Source organism: Chrysemys picta, chromosome 8 (assembly GCF_011386835.1).
Source record: "Chrysemys picta bellii isolate R12L10 chromosome 8, ASM1138683v2, whole genome shotgun sequence".
Lineage (NCBI taxonomy): Eukaryota > Metazoa > Chordata > Testudines > Emydidae > Chrysemys > Chrysemys picta.
Window position 1 is genome coordinate 9,798,681 of NC_088798.1, and position 18,419 is coordinate 9,817,099.

The 18,419-nt window shown below is 42.7% G+C and overlaps 1 protein-coding gene across 8 annotated transcripts in view; it reads right to left on the reverse strand.

The window, feature by feature from the left end:
* The window catches only part of FAF1 (Fas associated factor 1), a 327,508-nt gene that overhangs the window by 277,561 nt on the left and 31,528 nt on the right, over nt 1-18,419 (reverse strand). For 7 of the 8 annotated variants that reach the window (XM_065553822.1, XM_008167963.4, XM_065553824.1 and 4 more), the window contains exon 2: nt 11,488-11,556. The exons of the other annotated variant lie outside the window; for it this stretch is intronic. In XM_065553822.1, coding sequence (XP_065409894.1) covers nt 11,488-11,556 — 69 coding nt within the window. The remainder of the gene's footprint in view (nt 1-11,487; nt 11,557-18,419) is intronic. 8 annotated transcript variants of the gene reach the window in all.

An 18,419-nucleotide genomic window follows, 5' to 3' on the forward strand; every position in this document is an offset into this window, starting at 1 on the left:
ATCTATTTGTCTTCTGCAGTGTCCCCATTATTGTAATCATTTCAACTGCAGCCAGTCCCATACCCTGATTTCAGTTCCTATTCTCCTTTTAACTTCTTCATTTGTCTTCAAACAATGAGTAGAGAGGAATGATTTAAAGAACTCTTATCTCTATTGCCCCCAGCCTTTTGATGACTGTTTAATTTAATGCAGCTGCTTTCAGATCATGACACAGAGTAATACTGGTAGTACAGTGGTTTGATAAGTTTTCACTCTGGTACCAAACGTCATGTTTACATCAGTCCATAATTTTGTCAATTTCTGTGCAACATGTGCCGCTAAGGCACATCTCCTTTTAACCTCATACTTGATAGAGCTGTCAGCACCAATCAAGCTTCATAGGTACACATAAGAGTCCACTTGTTCTATGACTTCACCGCTACCACATTTCAACACTTTTTCTGTTGCCCCTTTTCCAAGATGCAACTACTTGGTCAACTTGGAATTTACTGTAAGTCCAAGTCTGCTAACCTTGGAAAACTGGTTTAATCAACAGTATCATTATTAGACAGGTTGCACCGAATATTAGGGAATAAGGTGCCATGAACCAACAGTACCTAGAAGAAGGAAAGCTGATTTCAAAACAGGACAGACAGAACCCACTTAGACTTTTCACACAAGACTGTCAAGAGAAGAACGGATTTCAAATCCAAGCAGTTCAAACTCGTTAGCCTTACGAACCAAGTGGACTAAAGTAGAACTATTGATACTTATTCTGAGTAGGCCAGCAGACTATGACATGGTATTCCTGTGACCTAAATAGGATGGATTGGCCTAACAAACCATTAGATCCAAAACTCACTTACTATACAAACAGTATAGCAAGCCAAACTGATTTATAGATTTCAATGCCAGCCCAACAAATGGAAAGGGTCACAGATTTTGGATAACAGCTAAACACAATATAGGCATTGCAAGCTGGAATGTTAATTATTCACCCCAGGCCAGACTGAGCTAGTATCAGAGAGTTAAGGAAGTTACAAGCTCCTCTTGCTGCCATACAGGAGACATGTTGGCTGGGTAAAGGAGAGCTGACAGTTGGAAGTTACACTTCTCTTTACTTGTCATTCAAATGGACAAGCAAAGTGCAGAGATTTGGTTGCTAGAGCAGTGGCAAGAGAACAGTTATGTCAATGAACAGGTGGTCGGAGGAGATTGTCATAGCAAGGTGTTTGAGGTTTGTTTGTTTTATTCCTAACAGGCCAAAATTTTCCAATATAAGAGCCTAAAGTGAGGCTGCTCAAGCGTGACAGAGTCATGCTGGAACTCTCCGAAACGCCATTCTGGCACTTTTTTTGGCGGGGTGAGGGGGGGGAAGGGAGAGAGAGAATCTGGAACAATATTCTGGTATTTCCAATACTCTCACTTACGAGTATGTTCCAACGCTTCTTTTTTAGGACTGGAGCACTGCTCTAAAGCCACATTTCGGCACCTGTAGGTGGCATTTTCAGACGCAATTTAGAAACACAAGTCCCACTGACTTCAAACCATGATGGAAAAGTATAGCCTGGTCGAAGCATAGACTGGTCCAAGCATTTCTGCTTTCTTGACTTGGGGAAATTCAATACACCTCAGAAGGTGGTGCTGGCTGTAAATATAGCACTGGGTCTTTGTGTTCTTCTCATAATAGAGATGTTATTGAGCCCTTGGAACTTGTCTCTTACAATACATGAGGATTATAGTGTGAAACTTCTTGGTTTTAAAAAACAAAACAAAAAAAACCCTCTCTATAAATATCTACAATTCTTCTGACAACTAGGGACCTAAAGAAACAAATTGCTAAAGTGGATTTCTTTTGCTTAAGATTATAAAGTGGGAACAAAGTAAAGAACTAGCAAATAAACATCTAATTTACAATTTTTAAATAAAAAAATATTAAATTATGGGTTTTATCCACGCTGTTTCACAGAAGAGTAGGGAAGTAAAAGCTGCTGCAACTGCCTCCAAATGAGGCAGAGAACAAACTGGAGCTGCAGCATAAGAAAGAATCTATCAAAGGTTGACAAAAATCTTCAAGTTTCTAATTGGTCAGCTTCTGCTTAGGTAGGGGACAGTCCAAAGTATGGGAGACAGATGCTACACATCATGATAGGGAGAACAGAAAAAACATTTGTTTTAGAAGTTTCTTAAATGAATCTAAAGAAACTTTTTCCTAAGTCATAACACCATGATTTAAAAGCCTGCTATCAAACAGCCTGCCACAACTAGAAACAAGAGCTGAATCTACTGGAAAGGGGAGATCCCAGATTTTAAATAAAGCCTTCATGCCCAACATAGTCCAAGGCTGAATATGGTCACACTCATACCATAGACCAATGCAATGCCGAAATAAACACATTTTTGATGCAGAGTTTCTGTTTGAGTGTTTAAAATTCAAGAAAGCTGCTCAGCGGTTTGGAGTATCTGAAGAACAGCATTAGTTCGGGGAGGGTGTCAAAGATGTAAGTTAAATCATATGGATCTCACCACCACAATATATAGATACACACACCACTTCCCCAACCACAGAAATGCAGGCAGCTGAGGCATGGAATGTAGCAGCTGCTTAATACCGCACACCTACACTGTCCCACACTAAAGAAAAATCCTGTGTCAATTTTAAACTGCACAGGTAAATTGGGAAGGCAAAATGTAACTAACCAAACTAATATTTGCAAGAGTCAAGCCCTAGTAATCTGGGGAATGAAGGCTCAATGGGATCTTTGATGCCAGAAGTTGTTAAAAGTTTTAATGTGACCTAAAGCTACATTCACACACAGATCAAAGGCACTATTGCTTTTATTTAAATGTTTAAGTGACAGAATTTGAGGCAGATTAATATATTTCTGAAGAGAAACACAGAAAGGTAAGATGATTAAAATAACATCTGAAAGCAGCGACAGTCAGTGGAAATCTCCACTGGCAACCAATGGTGAAACAGAAAGACCACTCAAGTGCATGTTACACACCACCTGCTATTGCTGCAATTGGTGGGAGAAGACAGCAGTCCTCACAAGTCCATCAGTTCCCATCAAGTTATGCAAGGATCTATTACAAGTGGTATCTTTGGAGATTTTATAGTTTCTAAATGTAGTTATTTTTTAAGTCTCAAACATAGAAAAAAATTAATTCATAGTTTAAAAGTTAGACACTTATTTCAGAATGGTTCATTTTTTATTTAACTAGACCTCCCTCAAAATATTAGCTCGATCTTTTATTGAGCATCTTAATTCAAGCTCTTTCTTTTTAATTGTCTACTAATGAAAAGCACTACATAAGAGTTAGGCATTATTATTCTAATAAATAGATCTATTAGGAGCATCCAGCCATCATCTTCCATTTCACAGAATTAAAATGACTTGAAACTATACACACCCTCAAATTAAAAAAAAAAAAAAAATCATACATTCCAACAGGATACAGCTCCTCCAATGCTCATCAGACAAAGCTCCAGCTATCTGTCTATAAGCCATTTAACGAGTTATTTATGCCCTTAATAAAAAAGGCTAAACAAAGGCCAACAGAGAGAGCAATAAAACTTACAAATAAAGATTTCTGATAAGCAGCAACAAGAAAAACACCAATTTTCCATTCAGGAATCCCATCCATAACTGGAAGTACAAGAGAAAAAGAAGTTGCAAAATCGAAGTTCATCTTTTCCAATTCAGATCTTTTAATTCATTCCCGGTAGAAAGTCAAGGTCTTTCTCTTTAAAACAGTAAAAATAAGCTTAAGAGAGCATTCTTTATATATAGTATTTATCTGACCCTCCTACAAAGTCAGTTTTTAAAAGGAGTACTGTTTAAAAGAAAAACTGCAAAGAGAAATACTATTAAGTTAGCCATAAATATACTACAGGTGTGGAACTGAAGCATTATAAAAACAGGTGTTAAAAACCACACGTTTTTTCTTTCCCAGAGCACAGAACAGTTTTTGTCAGCTGATTCTTGGAAGTCATGTAAGAGAGGAACTGCAAGTCATCACATTTACAGGTGCACTAAACCACTGTTTTACTGCAATTACACTGTGCTTTGAACCACTGCCAGCAGAAGGAATAAAAGAAGTTAAATACAGCAGCGAGGCACATATTTCTGCATATAGAAAAGCCCACTTTAAAAATGTATTTTTAAAATAGAGATGATCACTTCCATTTTGTGAGTTTTTGAAATTTATGAACATCACATTTATTCTGAAATAGCTATGTGAACTTAGAAAAATGAACCCACTATATTGATGAAACTGTAGTCTTTTTTAGAGCTAGATACTATTATGTTAAGTGGCGCATACATTACAATTTCTATTAAAAATTAAAAAAAAAACCTCTCCCCGTGTTGAGATGGTATGGGTTCCACAGCACCTAATTGTACAAGGTGGTTAATTTCCTGTTGTAACAGGGTGCTCCTGAGAGGGGTCCCTAAAGAGGGACAGGGGTGGGGGAAGGGTTAGGTGGGATAGAAATAAAAGGGATTGGAGTAGCCCTTCTGGATAATCTCTAAAACCCATTTGTCTGTTGTGATAGTGTTCCAGACTGGGTAGTATGGTGACAGACAGTCTCCGAATGAGCGAAGGATCATTTCTGGTTCCGGAGCCAGAGAGCGTAAAGGCCTTTTGCCTTCGACCACACCTTCAAAATGACTGCCTAGAGGTGGATTGTTGAGATGTCGAAGGCTGATCTTGGTTCTGTCGACATCTGTTCTGTCTCTGTTTATGCCGTTGGTCAAACTGTCTTTGGGGCTGAGAGGATGGCGTAGACCGGAATCTCTGGTTATAAAACTTGCCTTGTTTTTTTTTTTGGTTGCAGATACTTAGATGCCCAGGGTTTTTAAGGTCGCCCTTGAATCCTTTAGGGTGTGTAAAAACATCCGTTTTGTCTGCAAATAGTTTTTGACCCTTGAAGGATAAGTCATCGACTGTTGCCTGGACTGCCCTTGGGAACCCAGAGAGATGGAGCCAGAATGCACGGCGCATGACCACAGCTGTTACGATGGATCGTGCTGCCGTGTCTGCAGAGTCAAGGGACGCTGTAGGGCCATCCTGGAGATGAGGGACCCTTTGGAAATGTTCAGATATGTGACCCACAATGTTATGTATCAGGGGGTAGCCGTGTTAGTCTGTATCTACAAAAACAACAAGGAGTCTGGTGGAACCTTAAAGACTAACAGATTTATTTGGGCATAAGCTTTCGTGAGTAAAAAGCATAGCATCCAAAGAAGTGAGGTTTTTACTCACGAAAGCTTATGCCCAAATAAATCTGTTAGTCTTTAAGGTGCCACCAGACTCCACAATGTTATGTGGGCCGCATCCAATACTACCTGTATGGCCCTGAGGATGTCACATGAGTCGCAGCTCTATGCTAACTGGGCCGCAAGCAGCCCGCATTGAGCCGCAGGTTGAAAACCATTGCCTTATATTGTTATATATTGCCCGTGACCTGTCCGTGACTTTTACTAAAAATATCCATGACAAAATCTTAGCCTTACCCATAGATTATAGATTTGCCAGGGCCCAGGCCACTGACCCTGTGGCCACATGCTTGCAGGTTGGCTCTGGGAAAATCTTGCTGGCTATCCAGGTGATGGTTGATTGCTGGTGGCCACCAACTCCTCGCTCTCAGAGCCCCAGGAGGAATGATCTTCCTCTGGTGACCACGGTGGCACCACCATAGGGTAGGCTTCCCCACTATGTCTGCCGGTCTCATGCCTGCCAATCAAGGAGTGGTATTGGGACCCCAATGAGCCAGGCCACCTATACAGCGACCAGCAGCGCTGCTCATAGGCCGGGTAATAATTCAGAGAACAGTGTCACCCACTTCAGGAACTGTGTGCAAGCTCCAGTGACTGGGAGCCCGGCCATTTTCTATGACGCTCCGGAGACTGGCATCGAGATTCCAGCAACCAGCATCTGGGCTCTGGCAACCGGCATTGCTCTGAAAAACGGCGCCAAGACTCCAGAGAGTGCCAAGGATGCTCTGGTGAGCAGCGCCTGGGAACCAGGGAGCGGCACCTTTCAGGTGACTGCTGCTGGAATTCCGGGGACTGGTGGCATGCCTCTGTGGCCCGGTACCACAGATCTGGTGGCTGATATCTGGATCCCCGAGATCGGTGCATGGAGTTCAGTGATCAGTGTCGGGAACCCACCAGGTGGCCACAGGTCTGTGATTCAAGATACAGCTCTGGAGATCGCTGGCACGGTCCTGGTGAGTGGGCCGGAGTACAGTGCCGTGGGGGTGACTTCTGCAGGGGTGCCATAGAGGGCTTTCCCCTAGAAACGGATCCGTAGGCCTCTCTTCCTGAGGATAAAGCGACATCAGGAAGAGGAAGATGTCTTTTGCCGCTTGAAACGCTTCTGGGGTGGATAGCACCATGAGGTACTGTGTACCTCCACCACTCCCTGGCGTAGGAGGCATGTCGCAGGGCAGACTAGGCCCAATAGGCGAGGCTGCCGTGTGGCTGCGCTCCGGTGACAGCGAGATGGTCCGACTTGGTCTAGGCTCCTCTTCTCCCTTACGGGACCCCAGGGAGCGCCCTCTCCTGGCGTGCTTTTTGTCTTTGGGCCGCTACCGGTGACAAGGATCGGCATCGGGAGGAAGTCAGTACCGGGGGCGTACTTTTTGTCAATGCCGAAGTACTCGGCACCAAGTCCAAATGTGCCAGCGCCAAGGCCAGTGCAAGAACTGACTCCACGAGGAGTGCGCAGAGCCTAATGTCTCTCTCTCCTTTTTGGTCTGGGGCTTGAATCCCTTGCAAATATGGCACTTTTCATGAATGTGGGACTCATCCAGACACTTCAAACAACTAAGATGTGGATCGCTGATTGGCACGGGCTTCTTACAGCAATTGCACAGCTTGAAGTGTGGGGAGCAGGGCATGCCCTGTTCCTGGGCTAAGTCCCTCGGGGAACTACAAATAACTAAAATATACTAACACTATTAGGAACTGTTAACTATTTTAACTGCAACTATTTACATAAGAAAATTTCGAAGAACCACTGAAAAAGAACCACTTGCTAGAACAAGGAGAGCGTTCCAGCACCAACACTGGCGGTAAGAAGGAACTGAGGGAGGGAAGGGGCCGGTAGCGCCCCTTATACCAGTGCATACACGCACCACTCCAGAGGGCACCAGAGCTGGTCCCCTACAGATATCACTGAGGAAAATCTTTCAGCACTGATACATGTGGCAAGCACACGCACCTACAATGGAATGGACATGAGCAAGCACTCAAAGTAGTACACCTCTACCCAGATATAACGCGACCCAATATAACACAAATTCGGATATAACGCGGTAAAGAAGAGCTCCGGGGAGGCGGGGCTGCGCACTCCGGTGGTTCGATATAACATGGTTTCACCTATAACACGGTAAGATTTTTGGCTCCCGAGGACAGCATTATATCCGGGTAGAGGTGTAGTACTAAATTCATCATCACTTATTTTTAAAATCAAGATTGAATGTCTAAAAGATACAGGACTCAATAGTGTTCACTTACGTAATACAGAAGAATAATTCCCTCCACTGCGGGAATCGCTCAGTGGCATTTTAGTGGATTTAAAATCACAGGCGTCAACAAAAATCAGAAGCTTCTCCCCCCGCTCCTCAAAAATCAAACAGCAATAATCAAATCATATGGTAGTCCATTTTACAAATACCATCCTTCACCACACAAAAAGACCCTTGTAAAAGCTTGTGTCAAGAGATAACCCTTGCAGTATGCCCATTAAAAAGCAAACAAAGCAAAAAACAAACCTCACCACACACACAAGCATGGGTTGTTCTGAAGTATGGACTAATTCAAAGGTTGAGAGCCTCTCTGAGGCCACCCTTGCCACCAGCTTCTCTTTTATACAAAAGAGACTCCAGTCCGAGCATCTCTGCTACAAGCAACTGCAGCTGAATGGCACAGAAAGGGGGGCACTGTCTATTTATGGCTTCATAAAACATATTAAACCCCATCTGGACACGAAAAGGTAGCCATTTAACCAATGCAGAAGCCAAAGCACTGATGTCACCCTATTTATCTTTAGAAAAGCTGTAAAAATGCCTTCACATTTTTCTGAAGCATCTGCTCTTTGCTAGTTCCACCCACTCTGATTTAAATTCTCTCTTAGCCTCTACCAAGAAGTACTTGACTACTCCCATCTTGGGATCGTTTTGCATTCAGCCTCACTCTCAGTCCTTGCTTTCTTCTTGCATTGGCTGGTGTCCCAGAGTACAGGACACTCATGATCATAGCCTCATAGAATTCAGGAGGAAACAGGTGGCCATGAGTTATCCACCTCGTTTCCTCTCTACATAACACCTTTAGGGTGAAATGGTGCGAAGATAAACAGGTAGCCTGAATTAAGTCCAAATGAGCTTCCTGCCCTTAGACTAGAACTTCTTTAGCTTATGTTTGCTTGACTTGCATTTCTTAGTGTTGCAAGAGTGTCCTGGAGCAGAGATTGTCCATATTCTTTCATGACTCAATTGGCTTCCTATTTAAACACTTGAATTTCTCTGGATACCCTGTTGAAGTTTACCTGACAACCCACCAGGTGGTAAGTTTTGAGCACAAGACTGTGGAGAGAAGGCTGCTCCTGAAGTTCTAAATGCTGCCCATTAGCGCTATATAGTTCAGGAAGAAACTCTGAACATTTTGGAGACCTGCCTCAGAGCTGCCTTTGGGTCATGAAGTGACCTATGTAACAACTCTGATTCTATTTCTAGAGTCACAATTGGCAAGAGAATCCTTTCATGAAAGCTGATGGAAAACCTTCTCATGTGACAAGATGCTATATTTTCCTTCATCATTTTTCTGAAAACAGCCACTTTCTAAATTCCTCCCTCACCCCTTTCCTTTGCCACTCTTGTTCATCCCATTGTTCCTCAAACCTAGCTTAACCTTGCGCCAGTGCCACTGAGCAACTCTGGAGTTAGCTCAGGGACCAGGCAGACTTCCTACACTACAAATTAATTCTATATTCCTTATTAATTACAACTGAATTGCTGCCTTAACTCATAAGTCTACCTCGCCCCTTATCTCATCTCCACTTTTTACATCCTCTAGTAATCCTGCCCTTGACAACCTCACATTTGACCCTGCCTCTAACTACCATCCCATTTCCCTTCTCCATTCCACTTTCAAGCTTCTTAAACATGCTCTCTCACTCACCACCTTGATTTCCTCTCCTCCAATTCCCTACTAGCACACTTCAATTTGGCTTTCACTCCCTTCCCTCCACCAAGACTGCTCTCATCAAAAGGTAACCCATCACCTACTGCCACTGAAGTCCACGGGCCTCTTCTCCATTCTCACTCTTCTTGACCCATGCACTGGCTCAGAAACAGCTTATCACTCCTTCACAGGACACTGCCCACCTCTCTTTCCTCCCCCACCCCTACTTTGCTTCAAAAAAAAATACCTGTTCTCACCCTACCTCTCCAATTTTTCCTTCAGCGTCTCCTTTATTAGCTCATCTTCCTCCCACTCCAACTTTCCATCTGTCTCCTTCAAGGCTGTCTCTTGAATCAGCTCTTTTCCCCCATAAATTTTATTTCTAGATAACTTTATCAGCCCTCACAGCTTCAACTATTCACTTCCCCCTTTCTGTTCAGTCTTGCATCTCTGACATTGCATCCTGGGATGTCGTGCCATCAAGTTAAGATCAGTTATAAGACTGATCTCCTTAGCTGTCCTTATAATTCTTCATCACAGTTCTGTCAGCCAGCCTCACAAGCACTTGTAATACACTACAGTCCCCCTTCCCCACATCCAGACTTTAGGATAAATGGTTAATGCATCTGTTATAAACATACAGCTAAGGGTAGCATAAAATTCCTTCTTTACCTGTAAAGGGTTAAGAAGCTTAAATAACCCAGTTGGCACCTGACCGAAAGGACCAATAAGGGGAGAAGATACTTTTAAATTTGTGGGGGAAGGTTTTTGTTTTGTTTTGTTGTGTTCTTTTCGGGTCAGCAAAAAATTAGGGCAGGGAAAAATATATTTTTCAAAGCCATACCTAAATTAAGCATCTAAAATTACAAATTGTAAGTAATAAAAAGAAAATGCGTTAAATTATTTTTTGGCATCAAACTTAGTATTTATTCCCTGACTAAAATGCATAGGAGTCTCCTCCTGGTGCATAAATGGTGAGGCAAACAGACATTTACTTTCAAGACAGGAGACATGATGTCATGACAACATCCTATCACAGTGTCTATTTTTCATTGCACAAAATAATCAATGTAAAGATTTCTGATGACCCTGCTTGGATATATGAAACAGCTGTCTATTGGGCTTGGGGGCGGGGAAAGGGGAGTGATCATTTGGCAAAAATTTAAAATGTTTAATGTAAAGTTTAATTAAGAAAGGCCACTTTGTTTTATTTGCACATGTCAACGTTTGGCTATTTTACTCTATTTTGTTTTCAAAATGTGCTATCCTACCCTCATTCTCTTAAAAACCCACAACAACCACCAACAGCCCTATATCTTAATAGCTCCATTTTGCATTTTTCTCAGCTTTTCTGGACATGGCGAATCCAGATCAGTAGCTGCCTCACAGACTCACTACAAATGTGCAATTCTTCTATAGAAGGCAAATTGTTAAGTACTTAATTTTTTAAATTAACTTCTTCTTTAAAATCTTCCCTAAAATCTTATTTTCATAATGACCTACCTGACTTTACTAAGAAAAAACACAATATTATTCCAGTTCTGTGGCATCTATAAGAGAAAGGTATCAATGTCACCAGCGACAGAGAAAAGTCAAGGGGAAAAAACACCAAAAGGCCATGCCTCATGAACGGGAAAACTTCCCTGACAACATCACTGAGCCACTATCTTAGCATCCTTCAAATTCCTCCTTATGACTAACCTCTCCTACAATATTCACAGAGTACTACCAGATCACTACACCTAAGCAGGCAGTGAGCCAACATCTCTGCTTAATACACTTCGATTTGCTTACTTTACTAGTGCCTGCCTGCCTGCTCACTGCCATGTTTGTCTCATCCACACACTGAGTCTTGCTACAACATTGATTGTGACACTTGGGACAGAGTGTCTGGACACCACCAAGTCTGGAGGGAAAGGTGGGGGGTAGGGGGAGAGTAGGGTGTGCTGATTCTTGAACCAGTAGGCATTACTGTAATACAAATAAATAGCAGCAGCAAAAAAAATTGCAGTGGCAAAATTAAGCCATTCAAATAATAGCTTATTTGAAGAAAGTGGTTTACCTCCCATTTCTTTCAAGGGTACTAACTAAATCCTTGAAGATTCTTATATCTACAAGTTGTCATTTTAAAAGGTTACCTTTAATTATTGTATACATACAAAGTTGAACTTGGATCTAATCAACAGGTAGTTAATTCTCCTATGAATTATGTATTTAACGGGGGGCAAAAGTCACAAATTCAATTCAACTTTTGTTTAGACGGTACCAACAAGTATATGAACTTGTGCTACAAAATCATTTTCTTAGACATACTTACCACTAAATCCCAGTTATTTTGTTCAAGTAACGTAATAGCTTCATCAATATTTTCAATGCCGGTACATGCCTAAAAGGAAAAAAAAAAAGTATTAAATGGGAAGGGGGGAGAAATGTTGATTTAAACAGAATTCAGATCAATATTAATTCTTTAACAGTTAAGTAGCTGGGTACAGCCAAAGCCAAGGCATGGGTCTTTGAAGTCTAGAACCATGTGATGACAAGAGGAAAAGGACAGTTTATGTCAGAGGCTAGTGTAGGATTTGGGAAACCTGGGTTCAAGCCCCTGCTCCACCACAGCCGTCTTGTGTGACCCTGGGCAAACCACTTAGCTTCTCTGTGCTTCAGTCACACATGTTAAAGATGGGGATAACAGTACTTCCCTATGCCACAGGAGTGTTCTGGGGAGACATACTTTAAGGACTGTGAGATGCTTAGATACTACCATAATTCAAGTAATATACAAGAACCTATGATGGAGAGTTCTGCCATATCAAGTCTAAACATTTTTTAAATTCTTAGTAAAAACAAAAGCAGATTCTCCTGTGCAAAACAAAAAACACTAACCAACCAATCTGACTGTTAGACAAGGAAGTATGAAGAGAAAAAAAAAATCCTTCCTGACCTCTGATCACAAAAACTGACTAACACTCCTTTAGCTTATTCAAAAATACACCTCTACCTCGATATAACGCTGTCCTCGGGAGCCAATCTTACCGCGTTATAGGTGAAACCGTGTTATATCGAACTTGCTTTGATCCACCAGAGTGCGCAGCCCCGCCCCTCCGGAGCACTGCTTTACCACATTATATCCAAATTCGTGTTATATCGGGTCGCATTATATCGGGGTAGAGGTATATGTCTAGTTGAATGTATAAGGTTTAAGTACTTCATTTAGGTAAATATATATCCAGGTTGCTCTGTCCCTACACTATACCTTTCTAGACCCACACAATTTGCCTAATGAACCCATGCCTAATGATTTTTTATTATAGGGTATTATAGCAGAATCTTGGGATTGTCATTACACTGAAGCCTTCACTTGGAGAAGATTATAGAATTGCCAGTGAGGCTAGAGAGAATTATTTTACTTGTGGTTGGGGGCTAAAGGGGAGGGGAGGGGGAGAAAGAAAAACAGCTTTACAAATACTGTATCTCCGTTTGTATAATCTTGACAGTGTCCCCTTTAAAACAGGTTAAGAGTAAATATTTTTTAAATGATGGTAATAATTCACAGTGGAATGGTACTGTAGATTTTCGCTCAAACTCCCAATTCAAAGCAGGAGCTCTGTTCTATTTACGATCCACATGCAGCATGCCACTTGCTTTTAGATACATACATTTTTCTCAACTGTTCAACTTCCAAACAGATAGGGTATCACTCTCAGCTTTGCCACTAAGAAGTCTCTTCTCGTCATACATTGCCAAATAACTGATTAATTCATTATTTAACGCAGTCTATCATACAAGTGTTCCATGCGGGGGAAGTGTGAAAGATTTGTTACGCAATTATTTCTTTCTGGAATGAATCTCTTTACCACAATCCAGCACAAGTTAGTTTTGCCTCTCTTTCTACATACATGTATTAGCACGAGAGTTGTAAGCAAGAAACGAGAAGTAATTCTTCCGCTCTACTCTGAGTATTGTGGCCAGTTCTGGGCACCACATTTCAGGAAAGATGTGGACAAATTGGAGAAAGTCCAGAGAAGAGCAACAAAAATGATTAAAGGCCTAGAAAACATGACCTAGGAGGAAGACTGAAAAAAATGGGTTTGTTTAGTCTGGAAAAGAGAAGACTGAGAGGGAACAAGATTACAGTTTTCAAGTACACAAAAGGTTGTTACAAGGATTAGGGAGAAAAATTGTTCTTCTTAACCTCTGAGGATAGGACAAGAAGCAATGGGCTTAAATTGCAGCAAGGGAGGTTTAGCTTGGACATTAGGAAAAACTTCCTAACTGTCAGGGAGGTTAAGCACTGGAATAAATTGCCTAGGGAGGTGGTGGAATCTCCATCATTGGAGATTTTTAAGAGCAGGTTAGACAAACACCTTAAAATAAAGAGACCTGATCTTCCAGAGCTGTTAAGCACTCACAACTCCCACTAGTCAAAGTCAGGCCCAACATCATCACTTCTAAAACACTACAGTAGAACCTCAGAGTTACAAACACCTTGGGAATGGAGGTTGTTCGTAACTCTGAAATGTTCATAACTCCGAACAAAATGTTATGGTTGTTCTTTCAAAAGTTTACAACTGAACATTGACTTAATAAAGCTTTGAAACTTTACTATGCAGAAAAAAATGCTGCTTTCCCTTTATTTCTTTTAGTAGTTTATGTTTAACATCGTACTGTACTGTATTTGCTTTTTTGTTTGTTTGTTTGTCTCTGCTGCTGCCTTATTACGTACTTCCGGTTCCAAATGAGTTATGTAGTTCACCGGTCAGTTCGTGACTCTGGTGTTTATAACTCTGAGATTTTACTGTAAATCTAAATCACTTCTAAAAATGGTCTAATCCCAAGAAAGAAGTTGTCCTTGGTAGTTCTATCACAGGAGAGGACAAGTTTGTTTACTTGCCTTTTCCAGTTGAAATTACAGTAATTAAGACAAACATCTCAATAAAAAAATAGTGTGATTTTTAAGACATTCAAGCTTCTATACTGAAATCACACCACTTAAGACTATTTATAAACAAACAAACAAAAAATCAAACTAGTCACGTTTAGATACTCAGAGTTAGGTGTAAAACAGGGTTGGGCAAACGTTTTGGCCCAAGGGCCACATTGGGGATGTGCAACTGTATGGAGGGCTGGGTAGGGAAGGCTGTGCCTCCCCAAACAGCCTGGCCCCCGCCCCCTATCCGCCTCCTCCCACTTCCCGGCCACTGACTGCCCCCCTCAGAATCCCCAACCCACCCAACCCCACCCCGCTCCTTGTCCCCTCCCAGGGCCCCCGCCCCCTATCTAACCCCCTGTTCCTGTCCCCTGACTGCCCCGACCCCTATCCACACCCTCGCCCCCTGACAGCGCCCCCGCTGGGACTCGTGCCCCCTATCCCTCTGCTCCTAATCCCCCTCACCACCCCCTCCCGGGGTCCCCCGCCCCTAACTGTCCCCCAAGATCCCACCCCCTTATCCAACCCCCCCCTGCTCTCTATCCCCTGACTGCACTCCTGACTCCTACCCATATCCCTGCCCCCTGACAGACCACCCGGGACTCCCACTCCCAACCCTCCCTGTTCCCATCCCCTGACACCCTCCGCCCCATCCAACCACCCCCTCCTCCCTGACTGCACCCCAGGACCCTCCGTTCCCCACCCCCTTACCAGTAGCAGGAGCTCGCAGCCATGACACCCGTCCAGAGCCAACTGCACTCCCCACACTGCCCAGCAGGAGCAGCGGGCCCGCATGGCTGCGGGGGGAGGGGCCGGGGACTCCTGGCCAGGAGCTCAGGGGCCGGGCAGGACAGTCCTGCGGGCTGGATGTGGCCCGCAGGCCGTAGTTTGCCCACATCTGGTATAAAACCTGAACCGTCAAATACAACCTAAAATTATCAAGGTACTTCCCTGGGCTACTATAAAGTATCAAGTGCTAATGATAATTATTTACATTAAAAAGTGATTAATTTCTGTTTTCTCAGCACCTTATAAATGACATGTTGCTAAATTCCATTGAAGTTCAGTTCTATTCTGTCACTTTTGAAGTCTCTTTTCATTCTGGGATTCTGCTTATGAGTCATTGAACTACAATATCAAATTTGGTCAGTTTACAAGTAAAAATGTGATTTGTTTTTTTTTTTTTTTTTTAAATGTCAACCCTGCAAACTCCAGGTGACATCTGAAAGTCAAGCTGTGTTCTGACAAATGTCTCTACCAGCACTACAGAGACTTCAGGTCCAATATTGCTCTTGGGTTTATGACTACAGTTGTCACACATGAGTAACTGAGGTCAGAGTTTATCATGCAGTTGAAACTTACTTACGTATTTAACAGTTCTGTTGATGATATACAATTCAGAATAGAATCCTACTCGTTTTCTCATAGTGATGTTTAGCCAATACAGGTAACAGGAGTACACGAGGAAGTAACAAACAGTCACTAAAATGAACAAATGTAACTCTGAATACACAAAGGAAGCAAAATCTGTCAAATAAAGTAGGGGCATTTTTACATAGGGCAGTCGTGCACATTGAAATGCTCTGCTTACATGATGCAAATCCTTAAAGCACAGTAACTCTGTACAGCCTGTACAGAGTCTCAAGGTGTAGTGAGTTCGCTATGTACTGAGTTAGTGCTGACTAGCATTCATGTGTACACAATGCTCTTTCACACTATTTTGACAGGCCTCCATCTGCCATTCCACACTGCTTTACGTGCCATCATGACCAATCCGTCTGTTTACCTGTGTGCTCTCCACTGTACCAGGGTCAAGCTGACTGGATGTAGCATCCCGTTTAAATGCTGGCATGCAGCCAGGACTGGTCAATTTGCTCCTGAATTTGAATACTTTGGCATTAAAGTAGTATTAATATAGCAGCATTACACCATACCGCATGCATCTGCTTGGAGCCAAGTAGAGATCCTTCATCTCCTCATCATCTCAGGAGATGCAAGTGTGCAGGTAGCGCTTACCAACAAGCACTGAAAGATGCATTCACATCCATTGCTAAGTAGATGGCTGTGAGGGTCACAGCTGGGATGCTATGCAGTGCTGCATCAAGAGTGAAGAGCTCAGAAACCTTCATAGGAAGGTCAGGGATCAAAACCAAACCTCCAGTAGCATGCAGCTATAATTTGAGGCAGGTAGTGCTTTGCAGCCTATAACCTTGTCATGAGACAGCACCATCTACACTTCAACCTGCCAAATGCACACTCCACTGTCATCCTACAACTGCTCAGGCGACAGTTAAACAGCTCCTTTCGTCTATCCAAGTGCCCTGTAGACGGCTTCGACAGCCAGGGAAGCAGATAGAATGGGTCTCCCAGATTGACCGGAGTGATCTCAACACCATTCACGTCCATAGTGATCCTGGAGCAAATCTTCCATCATTCATTAAGGCAAGCAGCTATGAATATCAAAAGATCCTAGCATCATGGATGCTTTCAGACCCCTCTGTATTTATGCAGGTTACCCTGCCAATCAGGCCATGATGCACCATGGAGAAAAATCCCATCCTGTTTATAAACTCTGAGGCCTTGAGTGCAGGGGGCACATGGGTCCCATCAACTGCCCCAAAACAATTTGGGAACCCCATTTGTGCAACATAATCAGTAACCTCCTGCCAAGCTTTATGACAAGCTGCATCCGTAACTTTTTCATAACAGCATACACCTGTATCACCAATGGCCCCGGTCAGTCAATCCATCCATGCCAAATTAACTAGCTACTGACCAGTGAGGCGGAAGTGGCCTCCAGATGGTGATGATGACTTGTTTCTGAACGGTGATAGGAACTCGTATGTTGCTATGCTGCCTCTACAGCTTTGGGATGGGCTCAGCACTGATCTGTAGGAAAGTTGCTTTTGTCAGCCTAAAATTCTGGTGTCACTACTGGAAACCACGCCAGGTCTACAGAACAATCCTTTCCCAGTCATTGCTTCTTTCCCAAGCCCAGAAATGGCACTGCACTGTGCGAAGCTGCTCCAAGAAAAGTTTGTGCAGGAGCACTTGCTCTATATCCTCCTCCTCCTCCTTCTGGCACAGCCACTGTTGCAGGAAGTGCTTAGTTGCATGGTGGCTGAAATCCAAAACCAAAGCCACCCAGTGCAGAGAACTCAAAGAACACCGCCCCACCAACAGTTTCTGCATATTCACATTAGACAGCAGGAGTGGAATCATTGGAGTTTCAGAGTTTGACCCCCCAAGTCTCAGAATACCATTGGCTTCCAGTGCATATCCCACAATGGGTCACGAGAAAAGTCTCAGAATACACAAGCCCAGCTGCAAAGCAAAGGACAGTGGAATACCCACCCAGAATGCCACACACTTACTTCACACAAAGTCCCTGTTGTGTGTACACAATTATACAGATTGAAACAGGAAACAGCTGTCTGTATGTATGCTACCATGAGAGTTTATCTACTGCAGACTAGCCAGTGCGCTACAATTCAGTGCATATTAAAGCCCCCATGTAGACAAGATCAAAGTCACTTTTCAAAGTAGAACCTCACTTTTGGAAGTCTTAAGATTGAGTTTTCATGGTCTATAATAGCAACACAGCATTTTTGAAGGGCCGTAACATAAATACTGATGAAACCTGTCATAAATACTGATGTAACAATGAAACGGGTAGTTTTGCTTAACTTCGGATTTAGACTTGCACCAAGTGAGACTTCAGAACTGCTCCCCAACTGAACAGACAGCCTGTGAGATTACTAATACCCAGTTTGCTTCTGTCAGAAATTCCCCTGGAAAGGTTTTCCTCCACCTGCCACCATTCATCTATTACCCAAGTTTCCATTTAGCGCTGTAGGTGTGTGTGGCACTTTACAAGGAAACAAAAGCATTAACCATGACCAGATTATCTTAAATTTTATATGACATGATAATGCAGGCTCAGATGAAAACATAAATCATAGGGAAGAATAATTAAATAGAGATGCATAACATTGGGAGTCTACTTCTTTATTTGGTTAATGTGGTGGTAGTCAGGGTCATTGTTGGAGAGATTGTGGAAATAAGTAGACTTGGGTGAAGAGGAAGTTATGCAACATACAGCATCAGGAAGGACAATGCAGGAATAAGCAGAAGGGCAGGAGAAAACTGATGGGTGCTTATGTGATGATCCAAGAGAGTACAGCTGCTGTCTTGAGTTAAATCACTTAAAAGTTGGTCTGCCAAAATAGTTACAAGGTCATTCTGTACCTCCTTTGACCTTGAACACCACCAATTACAGTGTTCCCACTGACTAACTGTCAAGATGGGGCACAGAAAAAAAG